Genomic DNA, 22,537 nt, shown 5'->3' with positions numbered 1-22,537 from the left:
GCCATTCAGTTACCATGAATTAAAAACAGTGACTGTTGCAAACAGAAGAAAAAAGCAGTGGAGTCCTGAAGGAAAAGTGAAACTTAAGTGAAATTTAAATGATCTTTAAAAAGCAGGTCAACCAGTAGTGTATATTTAAACAAAAATGTTTAAGGACGCCAGGAGCAAAGATGTGTAAAAACATTACCAAGAGTCAAATAAGGAAGATATATTTTCAACATTTACAGTTTTTTTATTTGGAAAGCTTTATTGATTCAAATTTGAAAGTTCTATCATATTATAGGAAAGATATTACAAAGGAATTACAAATGCAAAAGAACAGAAGAGCACTTTACCTTTTATTCCAATTTCTAGAGATGGATATTCCTATCTCCCTGGAATACACTTATTTTTGAGATTTTATCCTAGTTCCACCCTGTGATCCTTCAGAAACCCAGCACAGCTTAAAACTACAAAGACAGATGGACCTAAATCTGCTGCATACTCCTGTATAGATCAGAGTGGTCGAGCTTAGAGCCCTAGCACAAAAAAGAACTTTAGAACATCATAGGTACTGAAGCAAGCGCACACACACACACAAAAAGCAAACCACCACCACCAACAACAAAAACACACACAAAGCCCAAACCTTTATAATCACAAAAAAACTAGTGTCATATCTAAAATATGAATATAAGCATATTCTTAGAAAATGTGTAGTTATTTACAGGTATATATACATGTATGTTCTATCTGTGTTATATATAAATATAAATGGCTTTTGCTATCATACTAGTGAATTCTGGCTTATATTGTAACTCAGGTGGACCACCACTACGTAGGGATCAAAAAGCAATTGATACCTATCCAATTTTTAATTATAAACCTAGAGATTACATCATTTTGGTGTTTTCCTCCAGAGTTTAATCATTCTAATGAAAATTACCAGAACCACTTATTTCTGGCTAAACTCCACAATTTAGGCCTTTTGATTTAGATCACATGAAGACAAAAAACTGGTCACATCCATCCTTACAGTAACTTTTCACAGTCTGGAATAATCAGCGAGAGCCATTAAGTTCTTCATTTTTTAAGTTAAGAACCATGTAGCAGGGAATTAGATATCAACTAGTTTTACATGGCCAACAGCAAAATCGAACCTCTTGTACTTTCCACTATCACAGAACACAAGTCATAGGATCTTGGATACTTGCCTGGAATGACTACCCAACTTCAGCCTTACAGTTTTCATTTCTATTAATAATTATGCTTATTTAATAATTTCTATTTAATAATTATTGACAGTGGGCTTCTTTTAAAAGCTGCTATATATACTTGCCTAACTGCATACTTTATGGAAAATATTTTTGAATGTTTAACTTAGGAAGTAGAAGTTCCCTAATTTGTCAACCTCTCCCAACAGTATCACCATTAACACATTACATTAGTACCTTATCTCTAAGATTCATACATATGATTTTCTTTTAACAGATGGCATCGCTTGAAACTTAATGTTATTTTGGGTTTTATTCCTCCGTTTAGTTCTAGAAAATAATAAAGTACTTAATACTTTATCCATATTATGTGCTAAGTATTATCCAGTGCTTCACACGGATTTTCATATTTAATATTCATAGCCAATCCATAGGTACATACTATTATTATATGTACACATATAATGTGTCCCAATCAGTTTTACATATTGAAGAGGGCATGAGAAACTAGGCAGCTGGAATGAAACTGTACACTCTAAACCCTTCACCATGACATACATATCAGTACACATAATGCTGTGTGGTTCTTTAGTTATTAAAACTATATAAATAACTATAGTTATTAAAATTATATAGCAACTATATAATTACTATTTAATAACTATAGTTATTAAAACTATATTAACTATATGAATATGACATAATTTACCTAATCCTTTACCAGTGGACATCTGTATTATTTTCAATTTCTTGCTATTGTAAACAATGCTGCAATTAATGTTCTTATAAAAAAGTTGTACAAATAGTACAGAGAGTTTCTGTATACCCTAAAACAATAATTATCAAAACCAGGACATTAACATTGGTATGGTATTATTAACTAAACTACAGACCTTATTTGAATTTCACCAGTTTTCCACTACCCTATTCTAGGATCCTATCCCAGGATCATACAATCCACTTGGTAGTTGTGTTTTGTTGGTTTCCTCTAATCTGTGATAGTTCTTCATTCTTTCATGACCTTGACACTTCTGAAGAGGACTGGCTTTTCATGGAATATTCCTCAGTTTGAGTTTGCTTGATGTTTTCTCATGTTTACACTGAAGTTAGGCATTTGGGAGAAAATACTATAGAAGTGAAGTAGTGTCATTAATGAGTCATATTAGAGGCTTTATGACATCCATATGTCTTATCACTGGTGATACTAACCATGAGCATTTGGTAAGTCCTAGGGGTCTGCAATGTAAAGTTACTATTTTTGTAATTACTCTCTTGGGGGAAATACTTTGAGACTATGCAAGTATCCTGTTTTTCCTCAAACTTTCACCCACTTATGTTACTATCTATATGTGGATCTTGTATGCAAATATTACTGTGGTATATGCCTAATTGTAAGCTTCTATTTACCTCTTTGCTATTACAAGTATTAAAATTCTTCTGTAAAAAAGAGCTGTCCATTCTCCACCATTTATTTATTTTTCAATGGATATTTATTTTGGTCTATGGGGTATAATCCAATACTATCATTTTCTGCTCAAATTGTTCTAGCTTTGACCTTGGAAGCTTCTCCACATTGGCCCAGTTATCCTTTTGGCATGCCCCCTCTTTGTTGAGCACTTCCATAACTTTCTGGCACAAGATGTTCTAGGCTCCTCTTGTATTTTCCCTGCCTCAGGTCTAGAATCAAACACCTCTCCAAGAAACCGTGGTTCCCTTTATTGGTGAATGATACTTAGAAACCAAAGACTGGATGCTAGTAAGGTCACTACTTTTGGATCCTCTCAACAGGCAGAACTAGTAAATAACTGTATACTAACCTAGCATATACACACCCAGCTACATTTCTGTGTCTATACATTAAAAACTATAAATTCCTATTGATAACTCCAATTCCAATCTAGCACCAAAGGGTTTATTTTAACTTTACCCCTTTTCCTAATTTGTAATGATTTTCTCCTATAGAAAACCTGGCCCTTAATATCTATAATTTGCTTATTTGTTTAATTCTAGTAAAAATATGAAGTAATAGTTTCAAAATTACTAGCTGATAGCCTCCTTTGATAGTGGGCTTCATAGGAAATAATGTGAAGGTTAAAAACCTATCAATCTTTTTAATGTTAAAAACAGCTTCTTAAATGCAAATATTGCCAAATAATTCTCTATTTCTTAATAATAATAATGTGTAACACACTATAAATCAGAATTTGGTCTTTTCATCAAAATTCACGTGAGTACCTGCAGAAGTACTAACACTACTTACTGGAGGTTAACAGCACTGGAGAAATTAATTAAAAGCATTTTTACTTTTAAAAATTAATTAACAATATTATAAACAAGGAAAATATAAGAACATAAGAGCTTGAAGAAGTTACCTAGAAGAGTTACTAAAAGTTTGGTTTCATGTACTTTTAATTCAATTTCCCCTATTTAAAAATAAAATATGTAACTGATATAGTAGACAGGCAAAAAAATATGTTTTCAGAGTCAGTAGCATTGTGGAGATATGAAGACAAAGAAACAATTGAAAACAAGTGCAATCTCTCAGAGTGATCAGAAAATATACCTTAGCATATAAAAGTGGGAAAATGAATGGGGAAAAGATGAAATCAGAAAGAGTTCCCAGTATTTTTGAATATGAAAGCATGAAGGATTTATTTATTTATTTGTTTGTTTATTTATTTATGAGAGAGGGCGCAAGTAAGCAAGGGGGCAGAGAGGGAGAGGGAGAGAAAGAACCCCAGGAGGGGCAAGGGGTGTGTGTGTGAGAGAGAAGTGGGGCTCAAGCATCCCCCAAAGTGGGGCTTGTGCTCACCCATAGTGAGGCTCAAGCTCACCTGATGAGGGGCTTGAACACATGACCTGACCTGATGTCAGATGCTTAACTGATTGAACCAACCACCCAGGTGTCTGGAAAGCATGAAGTTTTAATCAAAATACCAGCAGATTTCCTGAGGGGATGATGACAAGAAAAAGATGGCATCATGGTGAAGAAAGCAGTGCTTTCTTTGCAGGTACTAAGTAGCTACATTAACTACTGCATGAATGTCTTCTATACTATTTACTCAGAATGCAGAAAGCAATTCCAAGAAAAAGCTATTTCTTCTCTCAAAACCAGTAAGAAATGACACAGAAGAAGGATGGGTTTCCTTTAGCAGGACTCCAACCCTCATGAGTACGGCTTCAGGTTTGGGTGGAAGTGGGGAAGACAAGGAAAGAAAACAGACGCTGGTAAAACCTAAGAAGAAAAGTCTGGAAAGACTCTGGAATGCTTAGTATGCACTAGAAGTTTAAAGAGCAGGTGGTACTGGTTTTATTGTTCTAGCTTTTATATCCACATTTTTTAGAAGGCTAAATAAGGGGCGCCTGGGTGGCTCAGTCAGTTGAGTGACCGACGTCAGCTCAGGCCATGATCTCATGGTTTGTGAGTTCAAGCCCCGTGTCAGGCTCTGTGCTGACAGCTCAGAGCCTGGAGCCTGCTTTGGATTCTGTGTCTCCCTCTCTCTCTCTGCTCCTCCCCCACTCATGCTCTGTCTCTCTCTGTCTCAGAAATAAATAAACATTAAAAAAAATTAAAAAAAACAGAAGGCTAAATAAAAATGACCATAGGCAGTTACATCTTTTGTATTTTTAAAAGGCTGGCAGGAAGTATTCTAAGACTTTTCATATAGATGCATGTGTTTCAAAATGAAAATGTATACACAATCTTTTTAAAAAGCTTATAAATAAATTAGGTAAAAGAAAGATAAGTGGTACAAAGTAATTAATGCTTATAAAAAGGATTTTTCCTTTATGTGAAATTACTCGGAAAAAAAAAAAACAACAGTGGACAACAGCTGTAGTTTTTATAGAGATGCCACAGAAACACAGCATCTCTCCACAGCAGCTGCAATTGTACTGATGTTTTATCATCCACCCCCATAGCAGGGTACAAAGTCCTCTAAAAATGGTCAAAAGTTCAGTATTGTGGGGAAATACAAAGGAGAGTGGGATACTTTTATGGAAGGCCGTATTCCCCAGGTTTTCATAAGCAGATTTAGAGTTATGTAAAATTTAGAAATATGTAAGTAAGTTTTCAGACTTTGATATGTAATTCTACTTGGTTCTAACAGCTGAAGAAAAATTGATACAGAGTCACATTACAAAATTGGCCAGTCCATTTAAAAATACTTCTACACATTAAATGTGTAACTTTTTGACATTCCTGCTATTCTTCTACATTAATCTAAAAAAATCTGACTTTATGCTACAGTGGCTTAAATAGCTCAGTGTAAATAATAACTAATACACATGGCATGCATTCATGGGATAAATGCATCACACATTGTCACCTTTCCTTTCTCCACCCTGGCACTTAAACTATTACCCCCATCCAGAGTTCCATCTCCTATTCTAGCTCCACAGACTCCATAAGAACTGCCTTTTAAGTGACAACTAAATGCTACCTCCTTAAAGGAGGTTTCCAAGTGCTCCCCAGTTGGAAGTCATTTCTGTTTATTCTGAAAATCCACAGCATATTATATGTAACTCTCTACTGTAGGAAGAATTCTAACCATGCTGGTCCTTCCTCCCCAAGATTCTTATCCCTAGTTAATCAATAACCCACCTCTGTACTGCTGGGAAGGAACTTGGCAGATAGAATTAAAGTTACTAACCAGCTGCCTTAACACAGGAAGATTATTTTGGATTATATGGGTGGGCCCAATTTAATTTCATGATCCCTTCAGAACATAAGAGGAAAGAAGAACAATCACTTTGGAGATGTGCCAAAAAAGAAGTACAGAGGAGAGATGAAGCAGAAGAGAGGTCAGAGATATGAAGAGTGAGAAGGACTTGAGCCATCAGTGCTGGGTTTGAAGATGAAGAAAGAGGATCAGAAGCCGGGGAATGTAGATGACCTCTAAAAGCTGAGAATGACCATTAGCCAATTGCCAACGAGGAAATGAGGACCTCAGTCCTACAACCACATGGAATTGATTTCTGCCAAAGGCCTGAATGAGCTTGGAAGGGGATTCACCTTCAGAGCTTTCAGAAAGAGAAGTTTGCCTATATCTTGACTTGGTTTTGTGAGACCTGGAGCAGAAAAATTCAGGTCAACTCAAACCTGTGACCTACAAAACAGTAAAAATCAATCTGTGTTGCTTTAAGCTGCTGAGTTTGTGGTAATTTGTTACAAGAGCAATAGAAAAGTAGTATTTTTTCTTTTGTACTTTATCCTACTCAATAATCTTTCCTATCTCAATGGACATCAGAATCATCTGAGGAGCTTTCAGAAATGCGTATGAAGAGAGGGAGGAGGGAGGGCTGAGAGAAGACATCTTGATTTTGTTTACAGCCCCACAAATGACATTTTCCCCAACATTTAATATTAACCTCACCACAGAAAGTTCCTGTATGCCCATTCCTAGGACATTCCTACCCTCACATCCCAAGAGTAAAATACTTTTTTGATTTTTTTAATCCACCATAGATTAGTTCTGCTTATAGCAGAACTTCATATATCATATAACCATGCATTGCATATGTTTGTTTGTAAAGTGTCTTTCACTCATGATGTGTGAATTGGTAGACCATTCCTTCTTACTGAATACCACATTGTATACCACCGTTTATCCATTCACCTGTTGATAGACATTTGGGTTGTTTCCAGTTCAGGGCTATTATGAATAAGGCTGCTACAAATATTTTTGTGAGCTAGGCTTTCATTTATCTTGAATTGCCGGATCATTGCTGGTAAGTGTATGTTAGTTTTATAAGAAAGTTCAAAGAGTCTATACCATTTTAATGGTTTCTATCTGAGTGAGAATATGTTAGTTGCCTATTTTTTCTCCTCTCACCTCAAATGATTTTAATGGACAGCCAGAGTTGAGAACCACCATACTATATTAAAAATTCCTTCAGGGAAGGATGCATTTCTCACTAGTTTCTGCTTTCCCCGATATATTTAGCACAGTCTTTACCAAAGCAGAAACTCATGAATCCTATCAAACTTCATCTTAATCCAGTTTTGGACTTTTGCCATTCACAGCAAATCTACTAAGTATGCCTTTTATACCTAAACACAATTAGTGTATAATTCAAAGTAAAACATTTTATAACCTGTATAATCATAGGTCCAATATTTGTTTTCCCCACCAAATTCTGAGCCCCATGAGGGCATAACCTGTGTCTGTCTTATTTAGGGGCTATACCCCAGAATCTAGCACAGAGACTGGCCCATAGCAGGACCTTAATGAATGAACAATATGCTTTGGGGAAAGAAAAACTCTTTCTCCTAAATAATTGGTGTGGTTATTTAAATTAAAACAACAAGGTATTATAAGTCTCTAATCTAGGAGGGTCTTAGGTCTATAGGCTCTCAATATTTGGGAGAACCAAGATCCTTCTGACAATCTGATTAAAACTATGGATCCCCTCACACTCTCACTCTCTCTCTCTCTCACCTTCTCTCTCTCAAAAAAAGATGGAATTATGTACATACTCACACACATTCACAATTCTCCATATAATATCAAGTTGTTCACATGATGGTCACAAAGCCTAACCATGGTCAGAAATCACTGCGCTTTTACATAAAACGGCAAGTATCTGTTAAATATCTGATTTTTCTTGGAATTACACTAGGTACAAGAGATACTGTGACCAACAAGACACAGTCTTTATCCTTAACAATAGGGTCAGGGAAAATGGATAAGGGAAATGACACACATACACACACACACACACACATATATATACATGACATACATATACATATAAATATGTGTGTATGTATGTAATGTGCATATGTGTATATATGTACATTACATATATATACATATATACATATACATATACACACACTGGAATATTACACAGCCATAAAAAATGATGAGATCATGCCATTTGATACAACATGGATAGTTTTAATGGTATTCTGCTAAGCGAAATGAGCTAGTAAGAGAAAGACAAATACCATACAATTTCACTCATATGTAGAATTTAAGAAACAAAACAAATGAACAAAGGGCAGGGGAGATACAAACCAAAAAACAGACTCTTAACTATAGAGAACATCAGATGATTACCAGAGTGGGGGGTAGATGGGGCATGGATAAGTTAGGTGAAGGGGATTAAGAGTATACTTATCTTGATGAGCACTAATATATGGAACTGTTGAATCACTATATTGCATGCCTAAAACTAATATACCACTGTGTATGTTAACTAAACTGGAATTAAAAATTTTAAAAATGAACAAAAAGCAGAATCAGAACTCTAAATACAAAGAAAAAAAGAGGGGAGGAGGGTGGAGGGTTGGGAAAAATGGGTGAAGGGGAGTGGGAGATACAGGCTTCCAGTTACAGAATAAGTCACAGGAATAAAAAGCAGAGCATAAGGAATAAAGTCAACTATACTGTAATACCAATGTACTGGATCAGATGGTAGCTATACTTGTGGTGAACATAGCATAATGTATAAATTTATCAATCGCTAAATTGAACACCTGAAATTAATGTAACATTGTGTGTCACCTACACTCAAATTTTAAAAAAAGCATCACAGAGAATGTCATACACAAGCAACAAGCCATATCATCTAATCAAGATTCAGATAGTCTCAAAATCCATAATTTTTCAAATATGTCTTTTTTTTGCCTAAGTCTACAACATATGACAAACAACCTGAAATGCGAACAATTCTTTAATGTAATATTTTAGGTACACAAATTTGTCTTTGATTTCTGTTCCTAGAGGTGAAAAAAAAATTGAAAGAAAAAGAGGAAACCACTTATTTATGTTGCATTCTTAAGGAATAAGTGCGGGATGCCTGGGTGGCTCAGTCGGTTAAGTGTCCGACTTCGGCTCAGGTCATGATCTCACAGTCCGTGAGTTCGAGCCCCGCGCCGGGCCCTGTGCTGACAGCTCAGAGCCTGGAGCCTGTTTCGGATTCTGTGTCTCCCTCTCTCTCTGCCCCTTCCCTGTTCATGCTCTGTCTCTCTCTGTCTCAAAAATAAATAAACGTTAAAAAAAATTAAAAAAAAAAGGAATAAGTGCTTCTCACTGCTTCTAGAATTAAGCAATGATGAAATGACTTGCCTCAGGATTAGGTACTGACTTCCCTCAGTGGTCTTCAAATGGCAGTATGTAGAAATGAACACAGTAGTTCATTTATCTGAAAGTATCAGAATTTTCAACAGGTAGCTGAGATGAGGGAGAACTACAGGAATATATAGTGGCAAGGGGAAGGTTTGTGTACCTACATCATCCAGGAAACACTCCCTTGTGAAATACGGGAAAATGTTGTTTCCTAGTGTTTCTGAGAAAGCAATGTTACAACACAACAACTATGCTGCTATCTATGAAAAGTTTGAGGGAAGAATAAATGTTAAAACGACTAAAATAAACATAAAACTTTAAATTAACAGCAAAAAAACCCAACACATTTTGGAATGAAGTCCAAAAATGAGTAGAGATATTAATTATTCTACAATAGTGGATTTTCTAATTGAAGCTAATTTCTGATACCAAAATCTTTATAAAATAGTTTTGTTGGCAATCTTTCCAAATCCATTTCACACTCTCTCCTTAAACTAAATAAGCATAATGCAACATTTCTGATGACTCATTAAGTGCATCCATTACTCTGATGTGCTATGTAATAGAGCCATTCTCTGAGAAGCTGTTTTGACTACAGGGATTTGCCTGTCCTTTGTCAAAACAACTCCAGCTGCTCCAATTGGAGAACCAGTGCTTTTTAAGGTTTCATTTTCTCTTCACCTCATTATCAAATCACTTCTTGCTAATGTCCATATAGATAACAGCACTCCCTTCAACTCCATCCTTCTAATTTATGGCTAACTAGGATAATATTTGTTCAAAATAATATCAACTAAAAAATAACAACCTAAACACGTGTGTTTCATTAACTTTGTTTTAGAAAAATCAATTGAATGTGGCTATTACTTTGTCAGTGGAGAGCTGGCTCAGAGATGATCAATGGCAGGGGCCCAGCCAGTCCATAGTTTTCAGCAGTTGTTTACATATTGGTATTCACTTGTGTCTGCATGGCCATTTGCTTAGGATATACCAAAGAAGGAGATTAGGCCAAAATTTTGAAGTAAAAATTGTGGTTATTATTAAAAATAGGCCACAAATGAGGGTCTGAGTAAAATTTTAAGGTGTGTTACACAGACGCTATAACACCCATTTATTGTGGCTGTTCAGAGTTTTTATTTTAACTTTTTATGTGCTTTCAACTTTCCGTCTTTATCAGAGAACTGACCTTAAAGCAAAGCATTAATACAACCACAAAAAATTGTTTTCATTTATGGCATTTTGTATTATACAGCTAAAAATGCTTTTAAATTAAAATTTGTTTCACCATACCTTAATGGATAGGTAAACACTGTGTTTAGAATACAGTATTTACTGATAGTTTGTTTACCACAATATTGAAAACCTGTTTAAAAAAAAAAAAAAGCACATCACTCCTAAGGAACCCATCCCCACGTGGTGTACCATAAGCAAAAGGAGGATGGTTTAAATTCACAGTGTGACCCATTACACTCATTAATATCACATGGTCATATGTCAGTGAAAGGAGCAGCAACCTAGATGGGTTATGTTATGATATTTTTAAAAATCTCCAAACACACAATCGAATTTCCATAGATACAGCTGAATATGAAATTATATAGCACTTCTTCAAGATCAAATTAAAAATAGAATCTCTCTGGGATTCATTAATATTACACTAAAGTACTCTTAATGATTACCACCTCCCCTACTCCAACTTTTTGCCTTTCTTTCTTTTTCTTTTTTGTTAAAAATCTGTTTGTACTTTTTAAGTAGCATCTGTTCTGTTAAGTGTTCTACCAGACTTCTTTTTGAGATATATATATATATACACACACACACATATATATACACACATATACACACCCACACACACACACACACATATATATATATATATATATATATATATATATATATATATACACACATATATATATTTAAAAGCATGAACATGATTTGTGGATTTTCAGCTACTTCAAAGTATTATCATCATTATAGTCACCACTTTTCATTCAAGGTCTGAACCATATGAAAGGCAGCATCATTATTCTGTTCATGACGAGCACACGACTAGAAGCAAAACATGCTTCAAGATCTCCATGGGGAAAGCAGAAGCAGAAACACACCACGAACCTTTCATCACAACTCAGCTTGATTCATTTTACTGAAAAAAGCAATATTCCATATTTTAAACAAGAACCTTTAAAGCTTTTCTCTTAAAAAAGCTTGCTAACATAGTTTTTCTCTTTAAAAGCTCTCCTGCCTATACCAGGATAAGCATCCAAGCCCTTTTCCTCCATAGATACTGTTGCTACCAGGTTTCCATGACCTTCTCTCTGAGAGAAATCACCTACTCTAGGCAACAGTTGATGCTCTTTTTTTAGCTACACTTAAATACCACCCATAAGTTCCTATTTTCAACTACATACTCCGAATATAACTCAGATCAAGTATTTTTGAGAATTCACTTCAGGCTTTTCATTTATAACAAGTTTAGACTTTTTTCCAGACTGCAGCCTGCTTCTTCCTCTAATAGAATTCTTTAGGATTAATCCTTTGACAATGCTGCTACCACAAAGGTAATTTTCCTGGATTTAAATCTGAACTGTGACTATTAAGAACATACTTCTTTGTCTAAACCAGTAAATATAATATTTAAAAGTTAAAACTTGAGAGATATGATTTGAATTTATGAAGAAAAAATTATGTTAAGAATGCTTCCAATACTTGGATTGAAATGTACCTTAAAGATCATCTATGGAATTTTTCCAGCTTCTTTATCATGAATATTTAGCTGAAAAGATAAGGGCACAACAGAAAAACAGAGCAAGAAATTCTGGTCCAGGTGGCAAGTGACGGTGACAGACGTTATGGACGTGGCCTAACTTTGCTTATTTTACAAATGAAGAAACTAAGGTACAAAGAGGTAAAATGATCACACCAAAGGTCCACCACCAGTCCACCACTGGCAGCATTAAGATAGGCTCAAAGCCCAGTGACCTTCACAACCTAGTTACAAAAACTAGAGCAACAGAAAAAAACAAAGAAGCTAACATTTATGAACACTTGAATGACACAATGCTAGTAGCCACTCAACATACATCATTTTTTTTTAATGTTTATTTATTTATTTTGAGAGAAAGATAGAGTGCACGTGAGTGGGAGAGCAGCAGACAGAGGGAGAATCTCAATCAGGCTACGCACAGTCAACAGGGCCCAATCACCCAATCCCACACACCGTGAGATCATGACCTGAACCGAAATCAAGAGTTAAACATTTAACCGACTGAGCCACCCAGGTGCCCCTTTTTAAAAAAAATGTTTATTTTGAGAGACACAGAGAGGGAGGGAGGGAGAGGGGCAGAGAGAGAGGGAGTGAACACACATCATCTTATTTAATCCTCATCATCACTCTTGGAGGAAAGTATTATTATCCATGTTATACACAAGGAAACTGATAAAAGTTAATTTCCTGGCCAAGGTAAAATGTTGGGCTTGCTTTTTCCAAATCTGATGCTATTCACTTCACAGAGCCACAAGATCTACCAGCACATTTGGCCTAACAGATTAAACATTAACTCAGAAGAAACAATTAGGGTTTTTCTCCCTTTTATTGCTCTTCCATTCCACACAATTTAGAATGCAGGTGATGTAGAAGAGGGCAGAGGGGCAATTCAGGGGAAATTTAGCAACAGAAATTCTAATAACAAACTAAAAATAATTCAATAGTGAATGTGTTTTTCTCAATACTGTCACTACCCACATCCAAGCCACTGTTCCTTCTCTCATGGACAGATCATTTCTTCACCATCTTTTCCATTTCTACTCTCACATCTTTCCAATAGTTCTCTACAGTATCCGGAGTAATAATAATGTTTTTAAAAATAGATTTATGCGACTTTCCAGTTTTCAACACTTGAAATTAATTCCCATTGCCTTTTTCTTAATATACCACCATTTTTAATGCTGCTGCTGTTATGTCTAAGCTCCTGATCATGATATTGGTACTTTAAAAGAAAGACAGGAGTAGTAAAATTTCACTAAGCTAATTTATATGATGCCAAAATCTCTGAATGGAGAGAACAGGCCCATTTGCCTTTTCTTCTTTTTTTTTTTTTAAAGTGGGCCTTTTCTTTATTGAAAGTTTTACTGACATAATTATAGATCTGCATGTAGTTGTAAGAAATAATAGATTTTTTGTGCCTTTTACCTAGTTCCCTCCAATGGTAACATTTGCAAAACTATAGTAAAATATCACAACCAGAGTACTGACATTAATAAGACCTGACTTTGTTCAGATTTCTCTAGTTATATTTGTCCTCAGTGATAACACTGGAAGTAAAGATTAAAGAGTAGGGAGCAAGAATGGCTTATGTAGTCGGGGTACAGGATGTTGCGTAAGGCCAGCTTTTTGGGATAAAGAAAAGTAGGGCAATTTTCAGTATTAAATTTTTAATCTTCTCCCTGCTGAAAGGGTCAAATTAGACAGATAAACAGAATTCTGGAAGTGAAGTGGGCTGGTTTTGTTCTCTCTCTTTTTAAGAAAATTCCTTACAGCTCTTGATGTCACACTGTGTAAAACAGGTACTTTTTGGGGTTTGAGATTATAAAAAAATCACCGCTATGTCTAATGGCTGATTGATATTGTTTGTTTACCCTTAAATACAACTGTTAGTCATTGCAAAGCCTTATGGTTTTGAACCTTCACGATATAATTTTATATTTCCTAGTCAAGGGAAACAAAAGCAAAAATGAACTATTGGGACTTCATTAAGATGAAAAGCTTATGCACAGCAAAGCAAACAATCAACAAAATTAAAAGGCAACCTACACAATGGGAGAAGATCTTTGCAAATGACATATCAGATAAAGGGTTAGTATCAGAAAGCTACAAAGAACTGATCAAACTTAACACCTAAAAAACAAATCATCCAGTGAAGAAATGGATGGAAGACATGAATAGACACTTTTCCAAAAAAGACATACAGATGACTAACAGAAACATGAAAAGATGTTCAATATCACTCATCATCAGGGAAACAGAAATCAAAACCACGATGAGATACCACCTTGCACCTGTCAGAATGGCTAAAATTAATAATACAGGAAATAAGAAATGATGCAAGGATGCAGGGAAAGGGGAACCCTCTTATACTGTTGGTAAGAATGCAAATTGGTGCAGCCACTGTGGAAAATAGTATGGAAGTTCCTCAAAAAGTTAAATTAGAACTATGCTATGATCCAGTAATCATGCTGAGTATTTACCCCAAAAATACAAAAACACTAATTCAAATGTATACATGCATTACCAACAATAGCCAAATTATGGAAAGAGCCCAAATGTGCATTGACTGATGAATGGATAACAATGTGATGTGTATTTGTGTGTGTATGCATATGTGTGTGTGTGCGTGTGTATGTATACATAATGGAAAATTACTCAGCCATAAAACAATGATATCTTGCCATTTGCAATGACATGGATGGATCTAGAGAGTATCATGCTAAGCAAAATAAGTCAGCCAGAGAAAGACAAATATCATATGATTTCACTCAAATGTGGAATTTAAGAAACAAAACAGGTGAACATGGGGGGGAGGGGTAAAAAAGAGAGACAGAGAGAATGAGAGAGAGGCAAACCAGGAAACAGACTCTTAATAATAGAGAACAAACTAAGGATTATTGGAGGGGAGGTGGGCAGGGGGACTGGTTTAAATGGATGATAAGCATTAAGGAGGGCACTTGTGATGAGCACTGGGTATTGTATATAAGTGATGAATCACTAGACTCTACACCTGAAATTAATGTTACACTGTATGTTAACTGGAATTTAAATAAAAACTTGAAAATAAAACATGATGTATTTTTCTTCGCAAACCTTTTTTTTGCTAACCTTTAAACCTCTGTTTAAACGCAACCCTCCTGGCTAATTTCTCCATCATTGTCACAAATTATTCTTCCCTAAGAATACCAAATAAGAAAACGACATTTAGAACAAAACATAATACTTTCAGCCAACTACATAAATTAAGGATTGGACATAGGTAACCTGTATATCCTCAGAAACTTCTTTTAAAAGAACCTCACCTAAATTCTGTCTTTTGTGAAAGCTAAGGGAAAACAAACACATCTGAACAACAACTTTTATTGGGATTCTGACCAATACAATATGTAATAATTTAATTCATTATGTTATTTACCATTCCATTAATGAAATGAAGCACATGAATTCCACTAAGCTAGGTATACTGATTTACATTCTATCAATTTAACTGGCATTCCCCCCTACCCCCACAATCTTTACACACACACGTGCACACTGCACGTTAACTACACACCTGAGAGAATGAAAACTTTTGGTCTTCCCTTAAAAGATTGAAAGTTAATTTCAAGGTTAATAAATTCCCAAGAAAGGAGATAGGTGCAAAAATTTCCACCCGAAAAATTAAATTTCTGAAGAATACTCTAAACTCAAACATCTAATCACAAGCAATAGCCTGAAAGGATAGTGTGTTATTGACTTGCCCAAGAAAGATTTATTTACCTTGCTTTTTAATGATTTCCAGTGACAATGCCTTGTAACTGGAGCTATTATTAAGCTATTTGTGTATGTAAGCAGACTTAAAAGGAGGCAAAGGAGGTATGTTTCAAAACACTCTACAAATTGTATTCAGTTTTGTGTTTTACTTATATTAGAATCATGTTGAGAGACTTGGGTGTCTTGTTGATTCTACCCTCTCCATCATTAAGATGATATAAAAATTCTTAAAGAAGATTTTTTAGCTAGTTTTTTTCTTTAAAAAAAAGTTTATTTGTGGGGCGCCTGGGTGGCTCAGTCAGTTAGGCAGCCAACTTCGGCTCAGGTCATGATCTCACGGTCTGTGAGTTCAAGCCCCGTGTCGGGCTCTGTGCTGACAGCTCGGAGCCTGGAGCCTGTTTCAGATTCTGTGTCTCCCTCTCTCTGACCCTCCCCCGTTCATGCTCTGTCTCTCTCTGTCTCAAAAAAAATAAATAAATAAACGTTAAAAAAAAATTAAAAAAAAAAAGTTTATTTGTTTTGAGAGAGAGGGAGAGCCTGAGAGCAGGGGAGTGGCAGAGAGAGAGGGCAAGAGAGAATCCTAAGCAGGCTCCGCACTATCAGACGCAGGGTTCAATCTCACACAAGCTGTGAGATCATAACCTGAACCGAAATCAAGAATTGGATGCTTCATCGACTGAGCCACCCAGGTGCCCCTAGCTATTTTTTTCCCCTAATTCCCATTGGCACCTACTGAATTCATTTGCTGCCCAAGAAAAAAAGAAAATTAAAGACTTAACTACGACAACGATAAAAATATAAAGAACTTTATCTGAGTATCAAATGGTACGTGGCAATAAGAAAGCTGAGACAGAAAACAACTAGGGTTTCATGTTTCATTGTGGAAATCTTCAGTCTGGATCTACCCAAAATGCAATCATGCACCCAATAACTGACCTTCCACTATGACGCTTTTCACTGGCTCCTTCTTCTGCCTCATTTCTTTTTACTTCGTCCCCACTTTCATGTAAATGTATTTTGAAATGGCTACTTTCCTTCTAAATATTTAAATAACTTGTGGCTATCACCCAAAGTTCTTGTGTTTCCCCCATATATAATGAGAAATGAAGGATTATCACAGGATTAGAAATGGAAAGCAGAATAGATTGAAGATAAAAATGTGGCTTTTCTGTTATAGCCAAGAATAGAGATTCACAGGAAACTCAGATGAAATAAAACTTACAGAACAGTTTAAGACCAAACTTAAACTGGTCCTGGAATCTGGAAGAACCTTTGAGGAAGCAAATTAGTTCTTGTTCTCTTTAAAGATCCCCAAATAATCCTGGGATATTAATGGAGATGGGAATTATTTGAAGTGTCTAAAACTCTGCGGGAAAAAAGAAAGGTTGCTAGATGCCCACCTGCTCTCTTATGTTTTCTCCAAACAGTCCTAAGTAAGAAGGTACGGGACCACCACCCTTGTAGCTTCAAAGACCCAAGCCAAATATAAGATATAAAAGCGTGGCAAGAGAGATAAAGTCGAGGAGAAATAACCTGTTGTTAACAAGGTAAAAAGGCAAGGAAAATACAGGATTAACCAAGGTTCATTTTCAAGTGTCTCCACAATGTTAACACAGACTTTATGGAACAAATGTTTCTTGTGGAAAATTTTGATTCTTCAGAACCAACAAGTCTTTTTTTTTTTTAATTTTTTATTTAAATTCTAGGTAGTTAACATACAGTGCAACATTGGTTTCAGGAGCAGAATTCATGATTCATCAGTTACATATAACACTTAGTGCTCATCACAACAAGTCCCCTCCTTAAAGTCTATCACCCATTTAGGCCCTCCCCCCCCAACACCCTATATCAACGCTCAGTTTGTTCTCTATCCTTAAAAGTCTGGTTTGTTTCCCTCTCACTTTTTTTTTCTTTTTTCCCCCCTTCCCATACGTTCATCTGTTTTGTTTCTTAAATTCCTCATATGAGTGAAATCATATGGTATTTGTCTTTTTCTGACTGACTTATTTTGCTTAGCATAATACTCTCTAGCTCCATCCACATCATTGTAAATGGCAAGATTTCATTTTTTCTTTTTGATGGCTGAGTGATAGTCCATTGTATATATATATATACCATATTTTCTTTATTCATTCATCAAGCAATGGACATTTGGGCTCTCTCCATAGTTTGGCTATTACTGATAATGCTGCTATAAACATCAGAGTGCATGTGCCCCTTTGAATCAGTATTTTTGTAACCTTTGGGTAAATACCTAGTAGTACAATTGCTGGATTGTAGGGTAGTTCTGTTTTTTAAGTTTTTGAGTAACCTCCATACTCTGTTCTCCAGAGTGGCTACACCAGTCTGCAATCCCACCAACAGTGCAAAAGTGGAACCAACAAGTCTTTGGAAAGAAAGGAAGCCATAAATGACAGTTAAAATTATCTTACCACAAAAGGAGCAAATGCTCAAAGTCAAGTTCACAGACAGTCCCTTTGAAACAGCAAAAGAATGTGTATGCCTAGGCTAAAAAAGGATGGGCAATAGAGGTCTTGTGCATTAAAGCTAATCTTAATTAGCCCTAGTAGTTGTAAAAACACCTTAGATCCAAACCCTGGAAGAAAGGGATGTAGGCCCTTCCAAGTCTACTTCAAGCTGGTAAAAAATAAAATAATATTTTAAATAAAAATATATAATAGCTATCATATATAGCATTTATTACATGTTAGGACTCTAAAGGCTTTATATAGTAACTCATTCAATTATTAAAACAACTGATGAGATGGGTACTAATAAAATCTCCCATTTCACAGAAGAGGAAATCAAGGGACTAAGTTTCAGTGAATTTACTTATAATCCCTCAGCAGGAGCTGGGATTAGAACCCAGTCAGTATAGCTCCCAAGTCCATAATCATAGTCACCACGTGATAATGTCTCTCAGAAAGTTCAGCCTCCAATCCAGAGCTGGCCCACATTCTACATTCTCATCCCTCTCTATTCATGTACTTAAAGGTTTTATTACTTATTATAAAATCTTAGGAATGCCTTATTCTGCCAGAACTAAAAGCAGAATATCCATTTTCCCTTCTTTTCTACATCGTCCTAAGGATGCTTAAGCACAAACCACATCCAAGTGTTGGGATGGGCAGCCGTGAAACATGACAGATGGCTTGGCAGATTTTGTTAAATGAAGTGTTGTCTTGATTTGGTGAAATAATAAGGAGAGGTACTTACCACAGAGAACATTAATGTTTATATGGGTGAGAAAGGGGGTGGAAGGTGAAACAGAATGATAATCTAACTAAAAACCAAAATAAGTCTACTAGTATAATTGTACCTATATTTCAAAGGCCTATCTCAAATATCACATCCTCCCGGCCAGACTTCAACTTCAAAGAAATTAAATATTTTATCACTGGTTGTCTTTTGGTATCCAAATTATTCTACTTTATACTATAGGTATCTAGAATTTATACTCAAAGCAACTTGCAAGGGAAACATTCTTATTTGCACAAAGCATTCATTTATCTGTTTAGATCATTTGAGTGAAAAAGGAAACTGCTGTGGAATTGTAAACTGTGAAAAAGAGCTCAATGTATCATCTATGCCTTTAACGTAGTCCAAGGCAAAATTAAAGCAAAATATTAATTTAAGTCTCTGAATTAAGGCCTTGAAATAAATTTCTCATTTTTCATACATTTAAATACATTCAAGGCTGTGGTGTCTGGGTGGCTCAGTCGGCTAAACATCTGACTTCAGCTCAAGTCATGATCTCACGGCTTGTGAGTTCGAGCCTTGGTCAGGCTCTCTGCTGACAGCTCAGAACCTGGAACCTGCTTCAGATTCTGTGTCTCCCTCTCCCTTTCTGCCCCACCCCTGCTGGCACTCTGTCTCTCTAAAATGAATAAATGTTAAAAATTTTTAAAAATAAATACATTAAGGTTTATCAGTTTATCTTCTTTGATAACTTTCTGTCGAGAACAAGCACAGTTTATATTTTAATTTTAATATGGAATAACTATTCATTTAAGGGAAAAAGAACCATCCATCTTTCTCAGTAGTTTGTGAGGACAGGAGTCCATTTAGTTCTAGCTAGTTCTCCAAATCCACAACCCCCACTGAACGCATAGTAGGCCTTCAATAAATATTCCCTACTATCTAACCATAGTTGGAATGTTACTACTGGTCCAAAGAAATCTGAAGAGACATAAATTAAATTGTTACTCTCGATCCTGGGGTGCCTGGGTGGTTCAGTAGGTTAAAGCATACAACTCTTGATTTTGGCTCAGGTTTGTGAGACCAAGCCCTGCATCAGGATCTGTGCTGACAGCAAGGAGCCTGCTTGGGATTCTTTCTCTCCCTCTCTCTGCCCCCTTCCATGCTCACACTATTTCTCACTCTCCCTCTAAATTAATAAATAAAAATAAATAACAAATGCTACTTTTGATCCAAAGAAATCTAAAAGTAATAATATCACTATGTATCAATGAAAACCTCAGTTCAATCCATTTAACTCTATTCATGTTACCTAATAAATTAAACTGAATGTTGTATATGCCTGTAATTTTTAAGTTGGAGAGAGGGTGTAAGGGAGGTTACTCAAAACCTTGTAAGATGATACCAAGTGTTTTCTGTTTATCTGTATATAGGTATGTTATCTGTCTGTATGGCATGTGTATAATCACTTTCCACAAAAGTTCAAATATTAACTTGAATTCCACCTACTAATTTATCTCTCAAGAGAATCATGAGATAGCCACTGACAAAGACAGTGAGGGAGAGAGTCTGAGAGAGCGAGATGAGAGAGAAGAAAGAAGAGAGACAAAAAGAAAAACAAAAGAGAAAGGAAAAGACATATATAAATTGAAACAGAGGCAGTAAGGGAGGGAAAGGAGGAGGGGGAAGAAGAAGGAGGGCAGGGAAGGAAAAAAGGAGAGCCACATCAAAAAGAGAAATGAAACAAAAATGGTTTGAAGAAAACCTTTTCTTGATTGAAATCTGCAGTAAAATCCAGATTCTTACTGAAAGGGAAAACCCTCATCTTAGGAGGGTGAGTGGCTGAGGTTTGCTATCAAAGGGAATCAGTATTTTACCTGGCAATTTCCATGCTAAATGCCACCGTCATTTTCGGTGTTATTTCACTGTCATCTTCCTACAGTAAATAAAAAAGAGTATAATACATGTTTTCTCCCCTGAGGTTTATAAATAGGATCTCAATATAGTCCCAACTATAACAAGTCATCCAGCAAATTCTTGGCAAAGTAAATCAAAGAACATATGTTTATCCAAGGTGAACGGCAGCCACTGGACTGTATGTTAACTACATTTGGTTTCAGATAGCTCCATCACACATGCTCTAAATCTGCCCAATAATTCATCCACAGTCATGCATGTTACCATAAGCCTACGAATAAAATCTAAAAGGTTCACTGTGAAAATTTTTCCTGTCAATTCTCATTTCTTTGTTTTTATTGTTTATTTTTGAGAGAGAAAGATCATACCATGATTCACATGTGTTTCCTTAGCAAATTCAAAGCCTACATATGTACAAAGTTCTAGAAAAGAACGCTAGAATCAAATAGAAACCTGTGAACATACACATCTTATCCTGAACTTCTAAAATATTCACATCTATTATCAATCACTATTTTGTATTTAATCAAATGCATATCTCATCTATACTGCTATAGAATGTTATGAATTCCAAAGCTGATTTTGTTGTCTCCTTGAAAATCTGATAGGGAAAAGCATGCTGATTGTTACCAATAATAAAGCCAAGTAGAAATAATTCAGGTATTCTGCAATTACTTACATTTCCATAGACAACCTAAGTGGATCTGTAACTAGGGACTGAATACAGTCAGAACTGCTTCCATTGTACCATGTAAATGTTTTTTTTTCTTTTCCATAGTGAATATACCTTTGTGATCTTTCTCAAGTTCTGACAGTACACTTGCAAATGAATCAAAAACTTCCCACTATGAATCACCAATTATTCCAAATCTACTTATTATCTCAGTATTATTGATTACAATGTGAACTTTTAGCATTAATTCATTAAAGGGTACTTGCAGTCTGACACATCAAAGATGAGGCCCAACAGAAATATCACCAAAACCAAAAGCAAAAACCAAATACTTAAGTGGTCCTTAGCCTATCTATTTTATATTTAAAAACAAGCAGAAAGATACATATAAGCATATTTTAAAAACCAATATTTCAATACTTACTTTCAATAGATCCTTGGAGAAATCACCACCTTCATTTACCCCTTGGAGGTTTGCAATGAACTCTTGGCAGGTCATCTTCTTTCCAATATTCTGGAATAGAGGCAAATAATACATCATCATGACACACATGGAATTCTTAAAAATAAGATTAAGCAAAGCAAGACTGATTTGGTTTTTCAAACCATGAATACACACCCCTCATATATGTGTATATATCCATACATACGTATAATACAAACTTATATGCATATGAGAAACAGATGGCTTATTATGCTTTCAAAACAGTCATTAAATATAAATAGCAGAATTATGCCAAACCTTTACTTTAACCTAAGAAAAAATCCGAGAAATTTATGCTACATTTATACATATGATATATATGTTAGTTTTTAATGAAAAACATGGATAAAATGACATTTCTGAGCTGAACTCTGGTAGCTATTTATTTGCTTATTTGTATTTCCTACATATTGTCAAGAACTGTGAAGGATCTGAGATTTTAGCCACTTTCACTCTAACAAACTAGTCTATCACTAT

At 35.5% G+C, this 22,537-nt stretch overlaps 1 protein-coding gene across 25 annotated transcripts in view; it reads right to left on the bottom strand.

The window, feature by feature from the left end:
• The window catches only part of PSD3 (pleckstrin and Sec7 domain containing 3), an 812,606-nt gene that overhangs the window by 322,562 nt on the left and 467,507 nt on the right, over positions 1-22,537 (bottom strand). For 21 of the 25 annotated variants that reach the window (XR_013555055.2, XR_013555056.2, XR_013555058.2 and 18 more), the window contains one exon: positions 22,001-22,090. Coding sequence is in view for 21 of the 25 variants with exons in the window: in XM_078445466.2 (XP_078301592.2) it covers positions 22,001-22,090 (90 nt within the window). In the remaining 4 variants the exon portion in view is untranslated. Of the gene's footprint in view, positions 1-20,863; positions 20,923-22,000; positions 22,091-22,537 lie in introns of all 25 variants that reach the window. The other 4 variants (XR_013555057.2, XM_078445474.2, XM_078445477.2 and 1 more) reach the window with 1 other exon arrangement.

The sequence above is a fragment of the Panthera onca genome, chromosome B1, assembly GCF_046562875.1.
Source record: "Panthera onca isolate mPanOnc1 chromosome B1, mPanOnc1 haplotype 2, whole genome shotgun sequence".
Classification (NCBI taxonomy): Eukaryota; Metazoa; Chordata; class Mammalia; order Carnivora; family Felidae; genus Panthera; species Panthera onca.
This window is presented reverse-complemented; position numbering and strand designations above follow the sequence as displayed.